We start from the raw sequence: 22339 nt of genomic DNA on the forward strand, positions 1-22339 counted from the left end.
CATCCAGCCACTTTCAGTTTTCTCATTATCCAAGGCTCAGGTACACTATCTTTGATAAGTTGCTGGAGTTGTATGTTACTGTAGACTGTCACTGTTGGGGCACAACGCCTGTCGGCTCAGAAATTTCCGAGCACTGTTATGCCTTCTTTCTCTTTAGAGGTTGCTGTAATTTGAAGCTGTTTGCCTCTGAATCAAAGGTACTTTTATGGAACAGAAAATTTATCTCGTCTGCATTGAAGATCCTGCTTGGGTCTTCCATAATTGATCTTACACCCTCAGATTCCAGGTAGCATGACAGTCCAGCAGACCGACCACGTATTCTCTCTTCTGAGACAGCAGCCCTGCCCTTGCTAATGATTTCAGCCTTCTTCTGAGAGAGGGAAGGATGCTGTCCCATAAAACACTTGAATCAGGTTTTACCAGGTCTTCCATGCTTAAACGGTGTGCTCCTTCCTGATAACTGCACAGTTTGCTGAACAGTGTCAAGTAAATTCTTTTTCTTCAACGAAAATCCTTTCTTAGCCATGTTGATTACCCATTCATTAATGCCCTCTTCTTCTCATGGACTTAGGAATGGCTTCCAGCCAAGGGCAGTAAGAATCTTCTGACATCCAGATAGTTTACAATTAAATTAAAAATATATATTGTGGTTCCACCTATTCAATACAAGAAAACTTACTAATGCAATGTTATATTATGTCATAAGTCATGTGAAAAAGTTTGCTTTCTACGTTCTCTTGTTATTTGCCAGTGAATTTTTACCTTGCACCTTTTGAACGACAGGCTGAAGATGACCCTAACAGTCAAAACCGGTCTCAATTGCGATTGACTTATAATGTAACCTTGCATTAAGTTTTCTTGCATTGAATAGGTGGAACCACAATATATATTTTTAATTATTAATTATTTAATTATTATGAAATTATCATTCAATTCAGATAGTTTGTCGTTTAACATTGTTAAATGGACCTGGTATGTTTTAGATGCCTGCCTTTGGGACATCATACCCGACTTGACCTCTTGAACAGCTTCAGTCAAGGCAGATAATGAATACTGAGATTGTTTCATTTTTTCTTGGTTTAACTTTGGCTTTTGGAACATTTCCCCCCGTTAGGCATCTTAACCCATCCGCTTACCTTAAAAACATCAGTTCCGGATCTTTAAATTACCATTTAAATGATGGTGTTTATAAGATCCATGCAGGACTGCGCTTAAATGATAATATCACTGCAACTACTGGCACAAACGTTGTCAAACCTTCATAGAAATACTCAAAAATAATAATTTCAATGGAATGTGCTACATTACAGTGAAAAATATGAACTATGCACTATAAACTCACCTAGTAATTCTTACGGTGCATCGGAACATTTACGTTGGTAATATTTACATCTGCTAATTGACTCTTATTACTATCACTAACTTCACTAAACACAGATAACGTATCCACATCACTAGATTCACAGGTAGAACTTTCCAATATATTATAATCTTTTTCACAATCACTATTCAGTAAAATATCCACAACTTTTCGCTCGGGAATAGCCTCGCACGTGCTCATGTTTACTCACTGAACACCCATGACATCAGCTCAATGCTGTCTTCAATTTATGCGGTTAATCCCCTAAACATGACTCAGATACAGCGGAAGAGACTTCCTTCAGATATAAAGAATGATTGTAATGCCATCTGTTGAGTTTTTAACATACTACCTTCCCTTTACCATCGATAAAGCAGGACGCTGCATTACCCCCTCTTGTCACCACCACTTTATTTGTCGACATCGAGAACCCTTGGAAAGCGACAGGATTGTTAAATAAAGTGATTATGACATCGCACGGCATCAAACGGGCACAAGACATCGTAAAATAAATCTAACTATACCCGATGGGGTTCAAATTAAGGCCCTCTCAAGTTACAGATAGACGTCTCAGGAGTCATGACCACAGACATGCGGACTTTGGCACTGAAGAAAACAATACTACAAATTAAAATCATAAACAGCCCTTTAATTTTCAGTGGCATTCAATATTAAGGGCTGTTTCTGTAGTGAATGGACCTCATTTATCGAATGACCTTTTGATATTATAAAATGGGAGTCAAATATCGAACAGTATTTCATTTTAGAAATAAATATAATAGGTGAAAACTCACAACACAAGAAGAGATACCTTCTGAAGACACTATTTTACAGGCAAAAACATAATCACAGTAACAATACAACGATCTCATAAAAATCCCAGCAACATCTAAGTTCTGAGACTTTCCTACACTCGCCAACACGGTAACAACTTCAGTCTATTGATTGACATTATGCTAAGTTTGGAGGGGTGAATTTAGAAATATCAGATGCTATGAAAACTTATCGATGTCCTTATTTCGCAGCAAGATGTGTGAAGTGTTTGATATTTAAAGGGCGTTTGATATATAGTGCCCTTATCCTAGTTCCTTCATGGAAACAGTAATCAAATAAGTACTTCAGGTATGGTACTTATCCCAACTCATTTTCTTTAGTATATCCTCAGAAGTCTTATCAATTCCAGCTGCTTTATTAGTTTGCAACTTTTGTATCTTATTGTAAATGTCTTTGTTTTCGTAGGTAAATTTGAATACTTCATTAGTATTAGTCACCTCTTCTCTCTGGACATTTTCCTTGTAACCAACAATCTTTACATACGGCTGACTGAATACTTCTGCCTTCTGTAGACACTCTTATACACACTCCTCTTATTCATTAATGAATCCTGGAATGTCCTCCTTAGAACCTGTTTCTAAGTACCTATACATACCCTTCCATTTTTCTCTAAAATTTGTATGAATGCCAATTATGCTTGCCATCATGTTCTTTTTAGCAGACTTCTTCTCTAGATTCAATTTCCTAGTAAGTTCCTTCAATTTCTCCTTACTTCCACAAACATTTCTAACTACTTCTTTCCAACCTGCATCTCGTCCTTAGTCTCTTTACTTCTCTGTTATAATATACCAGGTCTTTACCATTTCTTACCACCTTCAAAGGGTACATACCTGTTTTCACATTTCTCAACAATTGCTTTAAACCCATCCCACCATCTGTTTACATTTTTATTTACAGTTTTCTGCTGATCATAATTACTTTTTTTAAACTTCCTTATGCCTGTCTTATCAGCCTACTTTTATGACCTCCTTTGTACCACATTTATTTTCAACTACGACAAAAACGGCTCCATGATCACTAATACCGCCTGTTACTTCAATTTCTCTTACAGCTCATCTTGTTTTTACCAGCACTTCGTCCAGAATATTCTTCCCTCTAGTTGGTTCCATCACTTTCTGATTCAGCTGCCCTTCCCAGATTAACCTGTTTGCCATTTGTTGGTCATGCTTCCTGTTGTTCGCATTACTTTCCCAATTGACATTAGGTAAATTGAGATCACCTGTTACAATCACGATCCTTTCCATATTGTTTCCCACATAGCTGATTATCTTATCAGATAATTCTGAATCAGCGTCTGCATTACCCTTTCTAGGTCTGTACACTCCTAAAACAGCAAGTTGCCTATTAACTTTGCTTATGACTGGTGGTAAGGTGCTCTGTTCGTTATTCTCCTGAACCGGGAAATTTCCATTATTCAGCCTTGTCTCTACCCATTATAACAAATAGTATTTTTCAGTTTTATACTCTTACATTTCCGTACTTCTACAAACAACAGTGCTAGTTCCATGATTCTTTCAGTTCTGCCGTTAATAGTCCATTTTATTTGTCAGTTGTTTGTCGTTAAGTACTGGTCTCAATAAAACTCACCATTCACTACTTACAGTACGGATGACACCAATAAAGTAATAGTATCACTGACTGAGAGGTAAACTATCTTAAGACCCAATATGATAACGAACGTGGCAGACAGCATAAGGCTGAACTATTGTATGATCACTTACCTTTGTTTACCATGTCTTTTGAGGATTTGGTTGGAGAGAATTGTGTTTGAAGTATTCATCTAATATCTTCAGATCTGATAATGTTGTTTCAGCTTCAAGGAAGCTTTGATCATGGTCAATTAAGACAAAATTATCAGTGTAAATACATTTCCTGGACTTGATTTCTTTCCTACAACCATACAACCTTCAACATCCTTAAACTTTTCTTTCAGCCATTCTTCCTTAACTGTCCTGCATTTCTATCTACTTCATTCTTTAAGCAATTGTATTCTTTTCTGCACTCCTAATTTTTTGCATTCTTGTACTTTCGTTGTTCATCAATAAGGTCTAGTATATTATCTTCTGAGATGTCAATTGATTCCTAGTTTATCTTTCCTTTCTGCCTAACCTTTCCTCAGCAACCTTATTGATATCATTCTTTACGACTGTCCATTCTTCCTCTACTGTTTCCTTCAGCCTTATCATTTAGTCCTTGTGCAACATGTTCTTTGAAACAATCCCTCACACTCTTTTCTTTCAACTTATCCAAATCCTGTCTCCTTGCATTCCTCTTCTTCAATTTCTTCAACTTCAGATTGCGTTTCATGATTAACAAGTTGTGGTTGAAGTCCTCATCTTCTTCTGGGAAGGTCTTGCAATCCAACTCCTGGTTTCTGAATCTCTGCTTAATCCTAATGAAGTATATTTGATACCTTCCAGTGTCTCCATGTCTTGTCTATGTATACTGTCGTCATTTGTGGTGTTTGAACCAAGTGTTAGCAAGGACTAAATTATATTCAGTGCAGAATTCAACCAGCTTACTTCCTCTTCCATTCCTTTGTCCCAGTCAAATTCTCTTACTGCATTACCTTCTTTTTATTGACCTACCACTGCATTCCAGTCTCCCATCACAATTAGATTCTCGTCACCTTTTATATATTGTATTAAATCTTCTATTTCATATATTCTTTTGATTTCTTCATCATCCGCTGAACTAGTAGGTATATAGATCTGCACTATTGTGGTGGGCATTGGTTTGGTGTCTGTCTTGACAACAATAATCCTTTCACTATGCTGGTTGTAGTAGCTTACCCACTGCCCTGTTTTCTTATTATTAAACCAACTCCTGCATTTCTCTCGTTTGATTTTTTATTGATAATTCTGTAGTCTGACCAAGAAATCCTGCTCTCCCTGCTAACGTACTTCACTTATACCAACTACATCTAACTTTAGTTTATCCGTTTCTGTTTTCAGATTCTCTAATCTACCACAGCGATTCAGAGTTCTAACACACTATGCTTCAACTTGCAGAATGTCAGTATCCATCTTCCTGATGTTTGCCCTCTCTTGTGTAGTCCCCACTCAGAGATCCAAACGTGGATTTTACCTCCGGAATATTTTAACCGGGAGGAAGCTATCATACAGAGAGTGCTGCACGTCCTTGGAAGTTAGTTAAGGCTACAGTTTCCCATGGCTTTCAGCCATGTAGCAGTATCAACACAGCTAAGCCATGTTAAATATTATTACAAGGCCTTAGCAGTCAATCATCCAGACTGCCGCCCTTGAAACTTACGAAAGTCTTCTACCCCCGAAATCTCTCAAGATACTCATCCGATATGGTTGCACCTGCGGCTCAGCTACCTGCTTCATTGGGACACACAAGCCTCCCCACCGTGGCAAGATCACACGGTTCATATAGGTGGGCCGGCGTAAGGTTGCACATGACAGCTGCGCACAATATTGGTCACACTGCAATGGCGCACGAAGCGATGTTGCCGCTGTAACAACAGCTGATTGCACGACACATTTTTTTTTTAAAACATGGGAGAAATGTTTTTAATGTCATCGCGATGATACACAATACAAATGAAATCTGCCGACAAAAATTGAACTTTCAACTCGCCGATTATTCATCACACAAAATTATACGAGATAAATATACTACGAAGTTCTTATTGTCGCGATGTTAGAAAACACGGAAGAAATCGGCCGACAAGGATCTCACTTCATATACACCTTCACCAATAAATGTTAAAATAATATACACCGGTGCTAACACAAAATGTTTCAAGTAAATTCTATAAAATTTACGAAATTTCAGAAACCTTATTTTCATACCTGATTCACAAAGGCAGAGGCTCGATACCCTCCAGTTCACTGCCATCACTACCGTCGCCTTCGTTGTCACTGTCATCATCGTCTAGGCAGATCATCAACTCCTGAGAGTCACTGATGATGCCATGTATTGCCATTGCCGAATTAATGAATGCTGCGACATGGCTAAATTTCTTCCTGCACAAAGCCGCATCCATTGGAGCAATACTCTCCCGGAACAGTCCTTCCACTTCGGTAACTGTGAAGGACGTGTTATAAGTGCGTACGTAATGTTTTACTTCACCCCATACCGTACCAACTCAATGAGGTTGAAGTGACAGTGGTACGGCGGCAACCTAATAACCTCGTGCCCTTGTTCCTTCGCTACCTCGTCGACTATTTTTTTGCTATTTGCTTTACATCGCACCGACACAGATAGGTTTTTTAGCGACGATGGGGCAGGAAAGGCCTAGGAATGGGAAGGAAGCGACCGTTGTCTTAATTAAGGTACACCCCCAGCATTTGCCTGGAGTGAAAATGGGAAACCACGGAAAACCATCTTCAGGGCTGTCGACAGTGGAATTCGAACCATCTGTCTCCCGGATGCGAGCTCACAGCTGTGCGCCCCTAACCGCACGGCCAACTCGCCCGGTGTCGACTAATTTAGTCGTACACATATGCGCTGGGATATTTCTTTACTGCAGCCATTCCACTTACAGTTCTTTACGGGCGCTCGAAGGAGTCTTGTCCATTATTACGGAGTGGTAACGTGCATTGTCCATAACAATGACAGATGGGACTTTGAGCTGTAAAAATCGTACTCGTGTCTTCGTATTGCATGAGCCTGGAAAGAATTAATTCCTATTACAGGAGATAGCTTAATTCGTTTCTTTCCCGGAGTGCTGTGAAACAAGTCCCTACTATCAGCCCCGTTTTCGCTATTGCTATGTACCCCAGTCATTTTTTCCTTCTGTTCTTGGAGGCGAACACCTGTTTGAATGACAGTACGCTTTGAAAGCCCTAATGTTTGAGATATGCGATCCACAACATGATCTACAGGAACGGAGAGACGGCTATACAAGCGTACGAATTTCGTCTCCCTCTCGTAAAACTCACGAGTTCTCCGCACTAATTCTAATGCCTGACTATTAAGGGACACTCCGCGGCTCAAAGGATTATCACTTCGCGCTTCATGACTATGTTGTCATTTCCGAGACATCGCACTGCATTCGTTAAAATAAAATTTCACAATTATCTCAAAATGAAAACAAAACTTTCATAAACGCGCGAATCACACCCGACCACGTGCTAGCGGCGACAGACAAAACGGCAACACTTCAATACAGTAGTCAAGCTACTTATAGATGGCACCACTATACTACCTATATTGCCAACAACAATCAACTGAAAATAGTTCGTATTTGTTTTGTAGCTCGTTTAAACCTTATAATATATTTTAAATGCTCATATTTGTGTAGGCAAATAAAATATTATGAACACTATACGGAATTAAATACGAATTAACATGAATAAAATGCGCAACTGTATCTGACATAAAAAGTTGTGAATTGGTGATTCTGACTGACGGGTGACGTTCTTCATTTCACTTTTGTAGTGGTCCCAACATGATTTACAACTGTCAAGTGCAACCTTATGCCGGCCCACCTATAGTGTAGGGAAGTTCTGTATAATATGATAATATTAAAGTATGAAGGCTTTCACGGTCGCCAGCGGGATACAGGAGAGCATATCTATACGGCGCCACAGAAGATGACTACCGCAGCAGTAGTCGAAACGTCTGGGAGAAGCGAGAGGAGTGGACCCCGGCATAATAGCCCGGAAGATTTTTATTATATATAATAATATTGTTTGCTGGGAGGAAGGTTCCCTGTTGTTCAGGCTAAGTGGTCTTGTCTTGTGTAAGAAAACACAGTTTTGGTGAAATTTTTCCCAATTTTGAAAGAAAGGGCATGGAAATTGCACATTTAGATGGACTGACCCATAGACCTTTGATGTACCAATGCCGGCCAGTGTTATCCTGTTTGATATTCATTGAATATAGCATCATCAGGTTAATATTCATAATTACTTTGTTTGCTTAAGGAATTCTTCAGTTATTCTCTGAAGTCGCATTTTGTTGCAAACCTTTCGATATGTTACAGAAGGAAAATTGTTTCTTGATCTGCTGAATGTAAATATGCTTGAATCGTACAAATTTGTTTCTGACCGAATGAGTACTTTGCTTGTAAGAAATAGTTCTAGTCTTCCTCATTAGAAGACAGCATTGTTAAACCTAGTAGTGGTAGTTGTTTAAGCCTATCATGGCACCATGATTGTAATAGAGTGTTAATGTCATATTGCTATAAGACCAATGTTTGAATTTTAAATAAATAAAAATTTATAGTAGAAAGTCGAGATTTCTTATAGTTTGTTCTACCTAGTTTGAGATTTGAGATATCTGCATTTAGCCATTTTTATTTGTTACAGTATGTGGAACGACTGGTAAAAGAAAAGCTTGTAAGAACTGTACCTGTGGACTTGCAGAAGAGTTAGAAGCTGAGGGTACGCAGAAACAGACCCAAACCAAGACTTCAGCATGTGGAAATGTGAGTGTAAAAAGTTTTGGTTTTTCCTTATTTTCTTCAGCTATATTGGAAGATGAATGCAAAAGAATTAAGATTTCACTCATATTTAAAGATATTTAAAGGTACTGTAGACACACTAAAGTGAGTGAAAGTGTGGAAAGCTACTCCTGCACATTCTGGAAGATGCATTCCTTCATGACGCGGATAAATTTTTAATTTAAATTACTCTGTAAGATACTACTTTTAAAATGTAAAGGCTGTTTTGAATTAAAAGTCTGTATTTCACTAATGGGACAGACATTGTTCTTCGAATTACGAATTTTCCGTATTTCAAATTAAACAATTTAAATATCATGCAAAACCATAGCTTCTTCGAATTAGGCGAGGTTTTGAATTAACCGATTTTGAGTTATCGAGGTTTTACTGTACCTATATATGAAAATAATCTGTGCCACTGAATAATCCTACATCCTAATTTTAGAAAGGGAGATTTTGAAAAGTTTTTCATAATTATATAGTTTTTTTAAATACAGTAGAAGTCAACATCGAAAAATTTGCTATCTTAAAAGTCAGAAAGATACCCCAAAAAAAAAAAAAAAAAGATAGATAGAAATTTAAAATTGGCATGAAACTGTAATCAGTTGGTTCAAAACTTATGTTTCCACGGACGATTTCCATACTGTGGTTTAATTGTTAATTATTTTCTAATTTCGATACTATGTGAATATGCATGTTCAGTGCCGTGTTGTATTTCTTATGAGTTAATAACTACTGTTAGCCACATTATATACACGTTATAGTGAAAACGTGGTCCCCTTTCTTTTCAAACTTGAATTTTCGTGTACATCAGTCAGAGTAATGAGGCGACAGGTATTACTTAACTGACTTCAAAAGCGCCTTTGAATGTTAGTGAGGGAGAGCTTGTTATCGTATGTAGCAAGAAATTGATACGGAAGAGGATTGATCGTATTTAATATAAGCGCTGCAGCGTATAAATATTGATGACAGAAAAATAACACCCTAAATCAGTCATAATAATGGATGAATCACTGAAAGGGTTCTCATAATTAAAGTATATTACACAGTTTAATATAGGAAATTTGGAGCTGCATGAAAGAAACACTCTGTACCATGGGGTTTTCACTATATGCATACTACTACTACTGCTACTAGTTGAGAACCATAAAATGTCCGCTCTGCAAATTAAATAGAATTTATGTGGTGCAAACCGATAATGACTCTGTGCTAGTTTTTCTATGAAAACTGAAATTATTTCATTCAAAAACACATGAGCCATCCATTACTAGCCTTGCAACCAGTAAATTTTAAATACCGTATAATCCCGAATACTACCCGCACTTTTTTACCCAAAATATTGGGTGTGGGTCGTATTCAAGCCCTTCATTCTCGTAAATATTTACTACTTTTACATGGAGTATTGAAGTAGATTTGAATACGGTTACCATACTCAATATACCACATGTAAACGGGCATTCAGGTCTTATTGTGTTTTAGTTGCGTTCTAGAAAACAAGATCGATTTTTTCCTCAATATGGTTACAGTGGCATGTAAACACGAAATGTAAGGTAATGAATTAGCTAAATCAAAGAATATGGGTGAATATGTGGTAAATATTAAAGCCGCTGCTGCGGATGCTCAACCGTCATTTGTTTCACAAGTGTTGCTGGCATGCTGGGTGCGCGAATAGCTGATCTTGCAGGATATCATACTTTGCGAGAGTCGAGACTTTTGGTTACGGAAGTCTACCTTGCTCACATTCGAGTTCCGTATCTGTAAATGCTTACAGTATAGTGATTATTTTAATCCACCTATTCAATACAAATTGGTTTTGTGTTGCTAGTTCATAATACTACAACACAAATTTACAGGGACATGTTTCGCTTTATTTACAAGCATCTTCAGCCTACATAATTGTCTCAAGGTTAAAACCTGTCATAATTGGATTGTTTTTACACATTTTTTGCTTGAGTATAAATCCATGTTTGGTAATATGCTTGTGGTCTTTCTTACATTACTGTGACTTATACGGATTAGTCACAGTAACGTAAGAAAGACCGCAAGACTTTGTAGCAGCAGTCAAAGGGAAGCTTCACTCATTCTATTACCTCGAAAGAAACATAAACAACTACTCAAGATTTGGATAGAAGCCCCCCTTTTAACTACAACTACATTAATACAATCTGCTACCAATGGATATTCAAGTCGCAATAAACAAGAACTAATTATTCTAATACTTTCACCAAACTGCAGCAAGCTTCAAAAATTCTAGAAGCTGGTCTCCAACGGTTCCAAGATTTTAATTTTTAGATTATCATTTCGACTCAAATTACACATGGAGTCAAATCATAGTTGTTTTTAAATAATTGCATTGGAGATCACAATTATTAACCAAATTCTCAATGTCGGAAGTTACTGTGTTCCAGAAATCAATGGATTTTAGAAAAAATGGCTCTAATATTTTAACCTTCAGTTTATATTTATGACTCAAATTTAAAGCCATATTACAATTGATTCAATCAACCACAGCATTGTGAAAACAATTTTAGCCAAATTTTTAAATTGTACCGTAGTTACTATGTTTTGGACGTCAATGTATTTTAGAATTAAGGGTTACTCCAATTCAACATTGTAATTGTGAAAACAATTTTAACCAAATTTTTAAATTGTACTAGCTATGGTTTGGATGTCAATGTATTTTAGTATTAAGGGTTACTTCAATTCAACATTGTAATTCATATTGTCATGCTTTTAATGTGTACACAATTCCTACGTTTTTTACATATTATTACCAAACATGGATTTATACTCAAGCAAAAAATGTGTAAAAACAATCCAGTTATGACAGGTTTTAACCTTGAGACAATTATGTAGGCTGAAGATGCTTGTAAATAAAGCGAAACATGTCCCTGTAAATTCGTGTTGTAGTATTATGAACTAGCAACACAAAACCAATTTGTATTGAATAGGTGGATTAAAATAATCACTATATTGTAAGCATTTATAGCAAATTTCAATACGGGTCTAATCATGAGATTAGTTCCGTATCTGTCCCGTGAAAGTTCTGACTCTGTAGTAAGCTGTGGATTCAAAACGGCGTCTGCGGTCATTTACTGTGCATGAGAAACTTAAAGTTGTAAGCGAAGCTGAAATATACGGAAATCGTGCTGTGTGTTCGTGATTGGCGGAAGAAGGAAAATCTTCTGAAAAGTAACGGCGATCGCAGAGCGTTTCGTGGGCGGAGTGCAGTGTTTCCGGAAATTGAAGAACGACTCCATAAATTTGTGATAGAAAAATGTGAGTTAGGATATGGTGTTTCTTGTGAAATGTGTCAATTGAAAGCACTAGAGATCTCAAAAGAACTCGAAACACAGGGTTTTACTGCAAGCTGCGGATGGATCCGAAACTTTTATCAGAGAAAGGGATTGTGCATTCGGAGACGTACGTCTATTTCACAATGTCTCCCTGGGGCGTATGAAGAAGAATTAACGGCCTTTCAGCGTCACATTGTTCATTTGAGGAAGCAAAATTTTTATTTGCTGTCGCAAATTGGGAATGCTGACCAGACACCTATTTTGAAATGCCGTTGGAAAATACAGTGGATACGAGGGGTACTAAAAGTGTAATCAGAACAGGTGGTAACGAAATGCACGGTAATGTTGTGCGTAATAGTGGATGGAACCAAACTCCCTCCACATGTGGTTCTGAAAAGGAAACCCCTTCCAAAAGGAAACTTATCGTCGGGTGTTATTGTTAGAACATATGAGTCCGACTGGATGGACAGTGTGTTAGTTGAGGACTGGGTGAAGTGCGTTTGGCAACGTCACCCGGGAGCTTTGTTACAAAAACGAAACATGCTTGTGTTGGACAGTTGCCGAGGACATACAACTGACGCCGTAAAAGATGTGATGAGGAAAGGAAAAACCAATCTTGTGATAATTCCTGGAGGACTCACTTCTATTCTACAGCCGTTGGATGTGTGGATGAACCGGCCTTTCAAAACTGCAATGAAACAGTTGTACACCGAATGGATGTCTGATGGTGATCATGCGTTAACACCAACCGGACGAGTGAAGAGGCCTGAAATGGGACTAATATGCAGCTGGATCAAGACCACATGGGCACGCATTCCCAACAATCTAGTGTCCAAAAGCTTTAAGAAATGTGGAATTTCAAATTCAGATGCCAGCGACGAAAATTCCTATGGTCTTCAGATGACAATGGTGAATTGTGAATGATCTGAGTATTGGGCCGATTTTAACGATTTTTGTGATGATTTTATTAATTGTAAGCTATTTGAATTTATATTTATGGTATATTTGAAGAAAATTAAATAGGTATGTAAGTTATTTGATTTATTTTTTTCCGTATGTTGCCGTCTCAAATTAGGGTGCAGGTCTTATTCGGTGGCGGGTGGTATTCAGTATTATACGGTACCTTGCTTTTGCTATACCTTTCAACAGACATATTTCATTCATGACCGCAAATCTAAACTTTGTCTCTTCGTCGCCTATTTCCATATCCGGTTTTTGATTTGTGGGAACTTTTTGTCCGTGGAATGCATGGCTGATACAGCTTATCTGTTCAAGACCAGTCTTATTTTTCCTTCAATCACATATGGAACTTTTCTCCACCTCATACTTTATTCCTGCAGCAGAATTACCAATTTGTTCTTTCTCTTCAATTATGTGCTTTTGTTTAGCTGTGAATGACGTATAACAAGAACTCATAATATCAATATATATAATACCAATATGGGAATCAACATCTATAACAAGAACTCAAACTATCCATCCTAAATATGTGATATTATTTAAAATGATGGCATGTATATGACTCTATATGTACGCGGCAAGTTCTCGGTTTTGGCAGGAACAGATTTGCCAACAGAGTGGGCAGAAAAATACCAATTTCTAGATTTGTGTGTCTCAGGAGTACTGTACCGACCATGAAAAATAATACCTGCAACCATAATTTCTGATGGCAGATTTTGAAACAAAAATTATATAAGGATTATTTGCGTAGAGTATGTATGGTATTCTATCATTCAAATACATGAACAGTCGTGTGCTCATAATTTTGAGTAAAATTGTTGGAAGGTGGGTGCCAGTGATGAAACATGTTGACGCGCATGAACACACGCATACAGTCTCTCTCTCTCTCTCTCACTGCTGTATGCTGAAAGCAAACAACTGTTAATGATGTATTTTACCTTGTATTCATCATGACATAGTATTAATGAAGCCAGCGCCTAGAGTCAGAAATATGTTAGCACCAAAGTGAGAAAATACCTGTATTGACAGTTTTTGTTTCTAAAGTGATGAACGTGGAAAAACTATTTGCAATTACAAGTTCCCCAAGGCTACAGGTGGTTTATATTGTATAGCTAGTGGGATTTGTATTGCAGTTGTAACGATGTTATAAAGTCATGTCCAGTTGAGGCATGTACCATCCCAAAATCACACACAAAATTTGGGTATTGTACCACAAGCATCAATCTTGAGGCCATGAACAGAAATATTGTCTGGATGGTAAGTTGTTGTGATGGTGGTGACTATTGTTTTAAGAGGAAGTTCAATTGGACAGCCATCCTCTCTTTAACCCCCACTGCGGGAAACAGTCGCAGCAAACATCACTCACGAGTGCGGGAGGAGGCCCTTGTTCACAGTGAGTTAGGAATGTAATAATAGGTGATTTTGGAATTGCTGTAACTGGATAGTTTTGGCACATATGCACACAAAATTTTGCTAATGCACTCCTTTTACTGTACATTATGAAATAACTTATAGACATATCTTCCCACTGGAATGCATAGGCACCTGACATGGAAGCATGCAGCTGAACATCACACGTTTTACTATTGCCTCCAGTTCCGGCATTCATTTCTACCACAGCAACATTATTTATCAACAAACTATCATCGCAATTTAGATCACCATCACTCTATTAATTGTATTAAATGTATTATTTTACATGACAGGACTCAGGCTATGAAGTCCGCTATTCTGGCTAACCATACTATACCCTTCCCACGTCTAGGATGGGTCACGTAAAAGAAATCCTGACTAGTCTCTCAGGGTTCTTGTTTCCAAAGTGATGAACATGGAAAAATTAGTTGCAATTACAAGTTCCCAAGGCTACAGGTGTATATATTGTATAGCTAGTGGGATTTGTATTGCAGTTGTAACAATGTTATTTTTTGCTATTGGCTTTATGTCACACCGATACAGATGAGTCTTATGGCGACAATGGGACAGGAAAGGGCTAGGACTGGGAAGGGAGTGGCCGTGGCCTTAATAAAATTAACATACCAGTATGCAAAATCAGCATGGGAAAATTATGGTTTCGTTAAGGTATTACACTTGTTTGTAGATATCATTCTCTGTCCATGTCACTGAAAATGGGAAACCACGGGAAACCATCTTCAGGACTGCCGACAGTGGGGTTCGACCCCACTATCTCCCGAATACTGGATACTGGCCGCACTTAAGCGACTGCAGCTATCCAGCTTGGCAATACAATGTTATAAAGTCATGTCCAGCTGAGGCATGTACCATCCCAAAATCACACAAAATTTGCATATTGTACCACAAGCATCAATCATGAGGCCATGAACAGAAATATTGTCTGGGTGGTAAGTTGCTGTTGTACGTGGGATCAGTGAGAATGCCGATACATCAATTAATATTTCATTTACCGGCTAACTCAATGGAAGTCTCCATCCGACATATCAATTGACCACATGTATACCCGAAAATTCCTCGCCATAACCCTTAGTTGCCGTACATCATTACTGAAGATCATAAATAAGACCTCATGTAAAATCTTAACTATTATTTATTGAAAATTAAAAATCTTAGTAAAAAAATGAAATTATGAACTTAAAATTCAAAGTTAAATGAATAGTTAACATTTGGTTACTTAAAATATCTGTTAGTGATCACAGTCTTCATTTTCATCTTTTAATCACAATTGAAATGTGCTAATAGTTCGTCATGTTACAATATTCATGGATAAAATTAATAACATACCGGTATGCAAAATCAGCATGGGAAAATTATGGTTTCATTAAGGTATTACAATTGTTTGTAGATATCATTCTCTGTCCATGTCACTATTCTTAATTGTTCTTAGAACACTTTGTTAGAATACGGTTTATTAATTTCATTATCTTAGGATATATATTTACCATATAATCTCGAATACCACCCGCACTGTTTTTTCAAAAATATCGCTTCCAATATTGGGTGCTGGTCTTATTTAAAATTTTGGGAAATTTATCTTTTTGAATGCGCGTAAATCGGGCATCACCGCTGGCGCGGCTTGGCAACAATGCTCTCTCCGCTTTCAGTATATGCTACTTCCGCGTTTGGCATCAAGTCTCGCGCACACTCTCGGAGTATCAACATGAATTCCACAAAGCGTTTGTGATCTTTTACTGCGAGTGAGAAACTGAAAGTAGTTCGAAAAGCCGAAATTATTGGAAATCGTGCCGCCGGTAGGAAATACGAAATTGACGAGTCGTGTATTCACGATTGGAGGAAGAAGAAAAATGTGCTATTAACATATAGTGGTGACTGTAGAGATTTTCTTGGACTGAGTGTACAGTTTCCAGAAATTGAAAAAAAAACTTTATAAATATGTGACAGAAAGGCGGGAATTGGGATATAATTACTGCGTTAGAATGCAACTTTTCAGAAGAAATCCTAAGTTAATATGTCCACCAAGCTCGATAGCTGCAGTCGTTTAAGTGCAGCCAGTATCCAGTATTCGGGAGATAGTGGGTTTGAGCCCAATGTCGGCAGCCCTGAAGATGGTTTTTCGTGGTTTACCATTTTCACACCATGCAAATGCTGGGGCTGTACCTTAAATAAGTCCACGGCCGCTTCCTTCCCGCTTCTAGCCCTTTCCTGTCCCATCATCGCCATAAGACCTAACTGTGTCGATGCGACGTAAAGCTACTTACAAAAGTTAATATGTCCAAGTGAATGAATACTCATTCTTATAAGGATATTTTTTGAAGACGCAATCGTACCATGCTATTCCACAACGGTTAAAATATGTCACCATCTCCGTAGTATATGTATTCTCAACAACATATAATGTTATTCAATCGTGAATATATATGATGCTAATGTGCATCAGTCTTCTCATTTTTTGTTTTAAACTTTCTATTTCCATCTTTTATTTCATCGTAGTACATATCTCGATTAAATTCATTTTTTATTTCTTTCATATAACAGCATTGCACCATCTTTATTACTCATTTCAACTCATCTCTCTTTTTATTACTCTAAACTCTTCACAGATTAACCTCTCTTGATGCACAAGTAATTTTATCCTTGTTTATTCTTAAACCATTGGTCAAATATCTTCTTACATCATATCAACATCTCTTCTGTCTGCTGCCGTTTCCATATCTCATGTTACCCTAACTTATTATGACAACGTAACACCTATATGTATCATCTACATATATCACCTACATACATATTAACATATCACTTGGATTCTTATTAACGTCATAATGTATTCTACTTATTATTAATCATACACAGTCGTATCAGCACACCAAATTTTATTTCAGAACCGGTTTCCGGACTCTAAGGACCATCATCAGTGTTGAAATATTTTAAAACATTTGATTTTAGATGAAGGTGTCACATTGAGTTTTAAAATAGTTAAAATAGAGCCCTCTAGATATCAACTGTAAAATAAAAAAATAAAGTGTAAGAGTATGCATAAAACACATCTAAAACGATGATGTAAAAAAAAATGACATACCATAGGAAGGGCTGGATTATCTTCGTGATCTATTATTAGACAAACATTCAAAAGTACGGGGGACGCTGGAAATATTATGATACTACGTCGCCTCAAGGTTGTGAACAATATGTTGCTTGCGACTGTTTCATTTAAAATTTTATCAGGTTCCGTTATCTGCACCAGGAATATTTCAGTGTTTTCACGGGTATTTAGTTCAAATCCATAATTATCTTTAACAATTAATTTCATATCCTTTTCCATCACTAAAAAGTTATGAGCCGGGCTGAGTGGCTCAGACGGTTGAGGCGCTGGCCTTCTGACCCCAACTTGGCAGGTTCGATCCTGGCTCATTCCGGTGGTATTTGAAGGTGCTCAAATACGTCAGCCTCGTGACGGTAGATTTACTGGCACGTAAAAGAACTTCTGCGGGACAAAATTCCGGCACCTCGGCATCTCCGAAAACCGTAAAAGTAGTTAGTGAGACGTAAAGCAAATAGCATTATTATTATTAAAAGTTATGATTATTGTTATAAATGTGTTCCGCAAAAGCTGAATATTTGTTATACTTTATTGCCTTGAAATGTTCTTGATATCTTTTATTTAAGGCTCGGCCAGTCCTTCCTATGTAAAACATTTTACAGTTGTTACAAGTGAGCCTATACGCTCACGAATTAGTGTAGATATATGTTTTTTTTATACTATATGCAGTATATATACATGTTCTGATATTTTATTTCTGGTTCTAAATGCTGTTTTGAGTTGAAATCTTGAATATATTAGCGATTTTAAAAACTTGATTTACAAAATGCGTAAATGTTACAAATTGACTACGTTCAGAGATTTCCTTTCTTCTCTCATGGTTTTTCTTTTTTTCTCCATTTTCTTTTTTTATGTATCATTTTGTCTTATCATTTCTGGTTTGTAGCCATTTGCTTTGGCAGTTTGTTTTATTATTCTAATTTCTTTTGTTTGTTTTCATTACTCATGGGAATCTTTAATAATCTATTGATATAGCTGTTGTAAGCTGCTTTTTTGTGAGTTCCTGGGTGGTTGGAGTTTTTGTTGATGGTGGTGATGGACTGTGTGGGTTTCCTAAAAATATCAAAATCTATCCTATTGTTGATTTTTGTTAATGTGAGATCCAAGAAATATAACTTTTTATAGTTTTATTTCTCCATAGTGAATTTGATGTTGCTGTCAAGCAAATTTAAACAAGCCAGAAGTGTTTCGGGAGTAATGAGATCTCCATTTAAAAATACTACCGTGTTGTCAACATAACGGACCCATAATTTTATTTCCTTGTGATGTATGTCCAAAATGGTTTTCTAAAGGTTATTTAAATAAATGTTGGCTAAGAAACCTGATAGCTGACCCCCCATTGGTAAACCTGTGTTTTGTCGGTAGTACTTCCCATTGACATTTTTCTATTTCCATCTTTTATTTCATCGTAGCACATATCTCCATTCAATTCATTTTTCATTTCTTTTATATAATAGCATTACACTATGATTAATTATAATAAGAAGTAACACCATCAGCACTGTTATTAAGATGGCTTTGATATTTTATAATGATTATAATAAACTGTTCTACTCATAAGAATTTCACATCTGCTATAGCATAACCTATTTGGATAGATCACATTTCCTAACTGGAGTTGGGTTATATTTCTTTACGAAGACTACCTATTCCCTTTATATCAATATAGTAACTAAATCATTCGCGAGAATCTGACAAATTAGGTTATTTTGAAGACTATGACACAGTATCAACATTCTAGCTACAAATGGTCAACTCAAAATAACATCTACCAATCTACATATTTTTATTCAAGAAACTTATCTCTTTTCCTTCGCTTCTGGAATGATTTTATGGCTCGTTCATGCTTCGCTGTCTTGGGCGATTGTCCTGCTGCATGGCTGGCTATGTAGAAGTCATCTGCGGTGTTGGTTCAGCTCGGGTTTATCCAGATATCCTGCCTCCCAGCTTTAGAAAGCCATCGTCATCGTGTCTTGCTCAAATACAGAGATAAAATATAAATGTGAAATCAGCTGTTGCATGTTAATCATATCAAAGCCTTCTAATATACTGTACAATTATGTTTCTTTTAAGCCTTCTTTGTGTGATTTCTAATCTCTATCAGACCTCCGTGATGTCTGTTTAAATATCACAATATATATATATATATATATGTTATATGGATTTGCTTTATCAATTTTCTAATGATAATATTGCACTATTTTGATCATTTGCTTCTCTGGTTAATACTATCTTCTTGCCGTCTTTAATATGGCTGGTCTCCAAATCTTGTTGTGTGTTTTAAATGAAAATAACACGCTTTTTGATGATATTCTGATATGCTCCGCATTATATAGACGTTTTATTGCTGTTGATATCTTCTTTTCTCAAATTATCTTCTTTCCTTGATAAATTTTTTTTACGGTTCACCTTGCTTCCTAATTGTGATACATCTGCTCACTAAGCTAGTCAATCGTTTGTGTTTTTTCTATAGAGTTGCTTTTTTAACAATTCAAATCTCTGTTTTGTCTCTTTCACTGCCCTCATGATTATATATATTTCAGCATTGTGTTAACCTGAACCTCTGTGATATTCTATAAAGTTATTCACTATGTTTAATTTCTTTGTGGGTAATCGCGTTTACTCCAACTCAACTAAATTTCACTTCCCGTATAGTGGAATGGCACATTTCTCCCTCTACTTCGACTAAATGTATTGCTCGTGATATATTTACAATTCATTTCCATTTTAATGTAACTTTGCACTATTCTAAATTGATATCTTCATCCTCTGGTATATCATGTGGCTTTTATATACAGTAATTTATAATGTTATTCTGTATGCATGTTTTTAGTATCTTTGTATCACAATGTTTATGCTGTCATACAGCCTGCTTACCTTCACTTAATCTGATTCATTACTGATGTCTGTTTCGTACTCAAGATCAGAGTAGTTCTTCTCTTCAGGTACTTCTAACATATTATTTTGTATCTGTTCTTGGTATTCTTTGTAATATAGTTTCAGGTTTGCTGCATTATGTATGCTCCTATAAGTATTGTTTGTTTTCTACTTCTTAAGCGTTCGCAGATACTCTTTTAATAACATAAGGTCCATCATATAAGTGTACAAATTTCGAGAATATCTTGGCAGATACGTTAGAACTTGGTGACTTCTTTATCATTACCAGATCATTTTCCTTTAGCGGTGGATGAAATCTTTTGTTCTGCATTCTCTTCATTCTCCTTTTGGATTGCTTTTCCATCCTTTCCCTGACCATTTGACTTACTACTTCAATACTACTGTCGGATTTTTTATTATGGACACTCGAGTTTAGGCTTTAATTACAAACGAATCAATAGGCCTATGGAAATTAGAGTTATACCAATATTTTCCTTGTTTAATTCTACATTAGCTTATATAAGACATATTTTTTCGACGTTCATTAAATATTTTTTATTTGTGGTTGTAATAAATATTGCCCGGGTTTTTGGCTTCTCCTCTACGAAGCGCTCACTTAGGAATATATACAAGGAAAACGACTTGTCTGATTCTAATGAAATTTTTATATGGTATAACCACATGTATTTTTAGTGTAATACTCAAGTTACAACTTTTTTCAACCACTTCGAAAAAAGTTCTTATCATTTTACTAAAAAACTCTTTCTCAGCCCAGGATAAAGGTACAGCAGCAAACTTGGGCTTATTTTGAAGCATGCAGTCATGGTTATCAGAAACTACAACAACTGTAACCGTACAGTGTGGTACCGAATTTATGAAGAGTAATATTGAAGGGAGGTTTTGTCCACGCCAGACCGTGCGATTAACAGCAGGCCGAGTGGTGAAATTGGGCGCAGTGTTGCCGCGTTCAGTAGTAATCACGCGCGCAACGAACACAGTACACTCGCCCCGGGCAGTTGTGAAACGGAATGCCTGTGACCTTGGTTTGTCCGGAAGTTATTTTCAGTTTTCCTATGTTCTGCATGTTGACCACGTCACTTCAAGATGCCTCCGAGACCGCCGTTATCAGAGGGTGAACTTGCAATGATTTTTTTTTTTTTTTTTTTTTTTCTTTACGTCGCACCAGCATAGATAGGTCTTAGGCGCCGTTCACACTAAGGCGATATAAGATAAGTGATATATAGTAAGGAATATATTGCGACGATATATTGCTAGGAAGGTTTGTGACACTGGGTGATAAAAATTTGGTGGGAACACAATTCTCACTACATCACTTACAAATATGAGTTCAAACGTTCTAGTGGCTTATTGGTTCAGGCGTAGGATGAGAAGAAAACGGAAGTACTGGGTACATCCCTACAATCTTACCAACCTGCACCATACCTCGGCTGTTGTTTCTCGAAAGCTGTCTTAACATGAATCAAAATTCAGGCATATTTATCGAATGAATCCTAAAAACTTTCATTTTCTGAAAAGCCTAGTGTCACGAACCCTTGAAAAAAATTATACACCCTTCAGGAAGGCCATTTCAGATAAGAAACTTCTGATTACTATAAGGTAAGTAGATATGAATATAAAAAGCAGTATTAATAAAATTTAGCAGTTTTAATTTAATATTTTTAATTTTTTTTTTTTTACAAATTGTACCAATAAGTTCCACTAAATTAATAAAAGGTATTACAGAATTGTCTTTTCTTCCCGTCATGTTCACAGCTCGAAATATCGTACGATACTAATCGCTGAAAGGACTAGCAAGCTGCACTTTGAGAGATATGTTACTTGCGATGTGTTGTGCAATCGCGCAGCTGTGAACCATTTTTATTGCCTCCCTTTAGATTTCAAGTATCTGTCTGTGCGTGTCGCGTATCGTATACGATATATCACTTATATCGCCTTAGTGTGAACGCGGCCTTATGGCGACGATGGGAGAGGAAAGGCCGATGAACGGGAAGGAAGCGGCCGTGACCTTAATTAAGGTACAGCCCCAGCATTTGCCTGGCGTGAAA

The 22339-nt window shown here is 36.9% G+C and overlaps 1 protein-coding gene across 1 annotated transcript in view; it reads left to right on the top strand.

The window, feature by feature from the left end:
* Positions 1 to 22339, top strand: part of CIAPIN1 (cytokine induced apoptosis inhibitor 1) — a 48361-nt gene that overhangs the window by 11915 nt on the left and 14107 nt on the right. Inside the window, exon 4 of the mRNA XM_067144640.2 lies at positions 8476 to 8594. Within this exon, the coding sequence (XP_067000741.2) occupies positions 8476 to 8594 (119 nt within the window). The remainder of the gene's footprint in view (positions 1 to 8475; positions 8595 to 22339) is intronic.

The sequence above is a fragment of the Anabrus simplex genome, chromosome 1 (genome assembly GCF_040414725.1).
Source record: "Anabrus simplex isolate iqAnaSimp1 chromosome 1, ASM4041472v1, whole genome shotgun sequence".
Lineage (NCBI taxonomy): Eukaryota > Metazoa > Arthropoda > Insecta > Orthoptera > Tettigoniidae > Anabrus > Anabrus simplex.